General features: G+C 51.2%; 1 protein-coding gene across 1 annotated transcript; it reads right to left on the reverse strand.

Moving 5' to 3' along the window:
* Nucleotides 1-574: 574 nt before the first annotated feature.
* LOC123172238 (heavy metal-associated isoprenylated plant protein 39) lies at nt 575-1,626 on the reverse strand. Its single transcript, XM_044589241.1, has 3 exons — nt 1,535-1,626; nt 1,332-1,407; nt 575-1,163 (listed from the first exon to the last, which is right to left on the reverse strand). Exons 1-3 carry the CDS (start codon nt 1,547-1,549, stop codon nt 826-828), a joined length of 429 nt encoding a protein of 142 aa, XP_044445176.1. The 5' UTR covers nt 1,550-1,626; the 3' UTR covers nt 575-825.
* Nucleotides 1,627-4,760: the final 3,134 nt, after the last annotated feature.

Consider the following 4,760-nt stretch of genomic DNA (forward strand, 5'->3'; position numbering starts at 1 on the left):
ACGTCACTCGATTGAGACTTCGTTAAGTCTCAGTCGACTGAGTTCTAGGCCATACCCTCAGGATAATCATCTGATTTGCGTGTGCGATGACAATCGAGGCCTAGATGTGTTTCTATGTCATCGAAAACAGCTCCTTGTGCAAGGGTGTCCTTGTTTGGGGGTCATCTAGTGGACTTCAATGGAATGATTACACTTCTTGGAATAGAGTACGTTCCCGTGTTCGGTGGTGAAGTGGGACGGAACGCACCGGCTCCACTCAAGGTAGTTAATATACACACCGGCACACACTACCACCGCAGTGCCACACAGATGCATGCAACAGAGTTGGATCACAAATGGACGTGCGAAATTTGACGTACGTGGCTTCGCAGCCGTCTGTACGCGTACGTATAGCGCACAAAAGACGGTGTTTGTGATTAAGACCTGTAGTTAGTTAATCATGTGTATTTTGTGTGAATGACAGTTGACAATGTATTAGGCCGTACGTAGTCATGCATGTGTTGGATGATGGACGGATCATGTTGGGTCGCACGTAAGGACAAAGGACTATATTTGTCATAACGAACGGCGTACATTCATGACGGCATGCAGCAGTTTTATTTACTATAGTAGTTCTTCTCCACACTGTAATTCCGTATCTGGCAAGCTCAGCAGATGCGCAGCAAGCCGCCCGATCACCGGTACAATTTTTAGCTCACACGTACGGCCATATATATATATATATATAACGCACGCCGTCGGTCACCGGTGCAGGAAGGCTGATAAGTCCCCATCGATCGTCAATCGGCTGGCATGGCATGCAGATGCAGACCGGCTCAGAAAAGATCAGCAGATGGCGCACGCGTTGGGGCCCTCCTCGGTGTTCACGAAGTAGCACGGGTGCGGGTGGTGCGGCGGCGGGTAGCACGGCAGGCACACTGGGACGAGCGTGCTCCCGTCCTTCTTGTCCCCGCACCCGCAGTCGTCCTTCTTCTTCTTCTTCTCTTCCTCCTTCGCCGGGCCGACTGAGACCTCCTTCTTCTCCTCCTCCTTGGCGGGGCCGACGGAGACCACCTGCCCCGTGCAGAAGCGCCTGCGCAGCTTGCCGACGACGTGGACGGGGTCGACCGTGCCCACGACCGTCATCTTTTCGTGCTTCGTGTCCACGACGATCTCGTCGATACCTGGGGAAGGAAGGAAGCCACGGTCGCCGTCGTCAGAAGCGCCAAACTGAGATATTGATGGGTGAGCGACCTCCATGAATGCATGCTTACGACGAGGCAGGCCAAGAACACTAGCAAGCAAGATACAATGCCGGACAGATTCGGAGAGAAAGAAGGGGAGTAAGTCACCACATAGAGCGGAGACGGCCTTGATCGCCTTGCGCTTCCCCGTGTCGTCGTGCAGGTCCAGCTTCACCACCACCTTCTGCAGCCGTCAGGGCACCAACCGATCAGATCAAACTAACTACCAGTAAATCAGGAGCTAGGCGTGGTATAAATTACAAGAGAAATCAAGGAATGCCAGTTCGATCGGCCGTAAGCAAAGCAATGACCTTCACGGCGGCCATCGATCCTCGGATCGACGAATGAATTTGGAAGGGCGGGACGGAATGAATTGGAACGGCGCAGCGGCTTCTCTCCCGGCGACGATGGAGCTCTATGGGTAGCCAGTGACGCTGGCGGATTTATAGGGTCTAGGATTTTCGCCGTGTGTTGTTGGGAGTTGGGACAGTGGGACTAGGGCGTACTGTAGTCTGTACGTACGTCCGCGGGCGTGTGGCCAGGTCAGGTGTCACAGGTGTGAGCGCTATTGGAGAGCGGAGACCGATCGAGGGGCGTTGTACGCAGGTACGTACGGTGGCGCCGGGGAAGGGCCACGACGGCCGACGTCCTGCCGGAGTCATGGTGCGCGGGGTGGCTGGATCGATTGCGACTTGGCGAGCACAGTAGTATCTTGACCGACTTGGGCATTGTGAGCTAAGTAGGCCGACCGATCTGGCGTTGCGCTACGCTGTCAGTGCTGTCGCTCGCTTGCCATGGTCACGACCCCGTACGTCCCTTGTCCGCAGTTGCATTGCAACAATTTGGTGATGCGATTGCGACGGCCGTCAAGTTATGGCACAAGTGCAGCTAGCGGCGGCGGCAAATGATTAAATGGCGCGGCACCCCAGCCCAGCGGACCAACCAACTATCACCTACCATTGCCAGGACTATAATGTCCAAGCTGGGATTTGCACAAGCATGGATTGATATAGTGACATTGTATCGTCAGTGTCTTTCTAAGTTCTTTTTAATGGAGAGAAACTAGACCAGTTCAAGCCCTCGAGAGGCATTCGACGGGGAGACCCTATCTCCCCTTACTTGTTTTTGATTGCAGCGGAGGGCCTTTCGTGCCTTTTAAAATCTAGTTCTCAATCATCAGTGCTAGGAGGAATCAAGGTAGCTCCAACAGCCCCGACTGTAAACCACCTCTCGTTTGCAGATGATAGCCTGCTGTTTTCCAAAGTCAGTGTTCAGGGAGGGGATGCGGTGTCAAACCTATTGAATGCTTATTGTGGTGCTTTGGGCCAAAGAGTGAATAATGACAAGTCCACTATATTCTTTAGTAGGGGGTGTCCTCAGGCGACCCGCGACAGTGTGAAACTTGCTGCCCATGTCCACAAAGAATCTTTGAGTGAGAAATATCTGGGAATGCCAACAGATGTGGGGCACTCAAAAAATGGCACTTTCAAATACCTTCGGGGCCTTGTGTGGGAAAAGGTCAAGGGGTGGATGGAGAAGCTTTTATCTTCAGCAGGGAAGGAAGTGCTCATAAAATATGTTGCTCAGGCAATCCCTGTTTACTCCATGGCGTGCTTCCGGCTGCCGAGAGGCTTGTGCGAAAATATCACATCCATCATAAGGCAGTTCTGGTGGGGTAGCAAGCAAGGCAAACGGAAACCAGCATGGGTATCATGGGAGATCATGACTAGGCCAAAATACATGGGAGGGTTGGGCTTCCGCGACCTTGAGATGTTTAACCTCGCTTTACTAGCCCGACGAGCGTGGAGAGTGCTGAATAATCCTAACTCTTTGAGCTCTTTGATTCTGAAAGCAGCATATTTTCCTGAGACAGGAATATTGGAGGCCGAATTGGGTGCACACCCTTCGCAGATATGGCGTGCTATAATTGATGGAAGGGACATAATGAAGCAAGGAATCATTAGGAGAATCTGGACGGGAGAGGATACGATGATCTGGGAACACAACTGGATTCTGAGGGATGCTATCCCTAGGCCCATAGTTTCTTTGGTTCACGATCCGCCTACCCGAGTGCATGAAATCATAGAACAAACAACATCCACGTGGAAAGAGGAACATGTCCGATCTGTATTCATACCTATTGACGCCGAGGCCATACTCAAGATCCCATTGTGCACAAGGAGAGTGGATGATTTTTGGGCATGGAGTAGAGAAAAGAGAGGTATGTTCACCGTCTGTTCGACATATCGCATGAACCAGTGCACCAAGCTAAGCCGCGAGAATTGGCTATATGGTACCGAGGGTCCTTCCACCGTCGAGGAGAGTAGCAGCTGGACATCTCTCTGGAATACCCAGGTTCCAAACAAAATTTGTGTGTTCTTGTGGTGGCTGGCAAGGGAGTCTATACCCACATATGATATACTACACCAGCGCAACATGGCTACCTCACCGGCGTGCGAGATGTGTGGGGCGGCGGACTCCTGGAGACACGCCTTGCTCGACTGTGCAATGTCGAGGAGCGTATGGGCCCTGGCACCGGAGCACTTGGTCGGCCAAATGAGTACCTGCGACCAGCAGCGAATCTAGAAGGTAATTGTAGGGCAGGCTCAAACAAGCGAGGAGGCACTGAGATGGGCCAAAAAGCAGCCAATTTGTTGGGCTGGGCCCCGTATCATGAGCAGCAAAGGCCTAATTTATCCAGTTGGAGGGCAGGCCTAAGCCTATTAAAGTATGTACTGTAGATTCGCCCCTGCCTGCGACAACCCAAGTGCTGAATCATGATTGTTCACAGTGAAAGACACATTATCACATGAGGAGTTCACCAGACTTGGAGTCACTTTGTGGGAAATCTGGAGGTCGGGGAGGAAACTGATTCATGAAGGGCTGCACGAAACACCACATGCAACAAATGCTTTTGTGCTTTTGTGGCCTCTTTTATCAGCGATCTCCAGGTCCTAGTGAAACCACAAGGGGAGCCTAGGGTGGCTCAACCACGTCCGAACCAATGGGTACCATCAAAAGAAGGAACATGCAAGATCAATGTTGATGCTGCACTCATGAGAACCAGAGCCATAGGGACGGTAGGAGCGTTGTGTCGGGATCATCAGGGAGTTTTTTTGGGCGTGTCCATGATTACCTTTCATGGCATTGATGATGCTACGACGCTCGAAGCCTTGGCTGTTCAGGAATCATTACCACTGGCAGATGATCTGTATGAAAATAGGATCTCAGTGGCCTCGGACTGCAAAGTGGTCATTGATGATATTGGACAGAGGAGTGCAGCGGTTTATGGAGCTATCATTAGGGAGATTGTAGATAGTTCAAGAATTTTGTTAATTGCTTTTTTAGCCATGAGTTTAGGAGCTCGAATGTGGAGGCTCACAATCTAGCGAAGCATGTTCTCTCACTTGGTGTTGGCCGCTGTGTGTGGTTAGATAACCCAGATGATCTATCTTTCGTCCCTGTAAATATTGTGACGAGTTAAATAAAAGCTTTCCGAGATTGTCTAAAAGAAACCTACCATTGCCAAGGAAAAAA

This window comes from Triticum aestivum, unplaced genomic scaffold (genome assembly GCF_018294505.1).
Source record: "Triticum aestivum cultivar Chinese Spring unplaced genomic scaffold, IWGSC CS RefSeq v2.1 scaffold8820, whole genome shotgun sequence".
In the NCBI taxonomy this organism is placed as follows: domain Eukaryota; kingdom Viridiplantae; phylum Streptophyta; class Magnoliopsida; order Poales; family Poaceae; genus Triticum; species Triticum aestivum.

Excerpts from the sequence above, each read along its gene's own strand:
- LOC123172238 (XM_044589241.1), bottom strand. Across the intron at positions 1,164-1,331 it reads GGCCGTCTCCGCTCTATGTG|GTATCGACGAGATCGTCGTG; the intron begins GTGACTTACTCC and ends TTCCTTCCCCAG.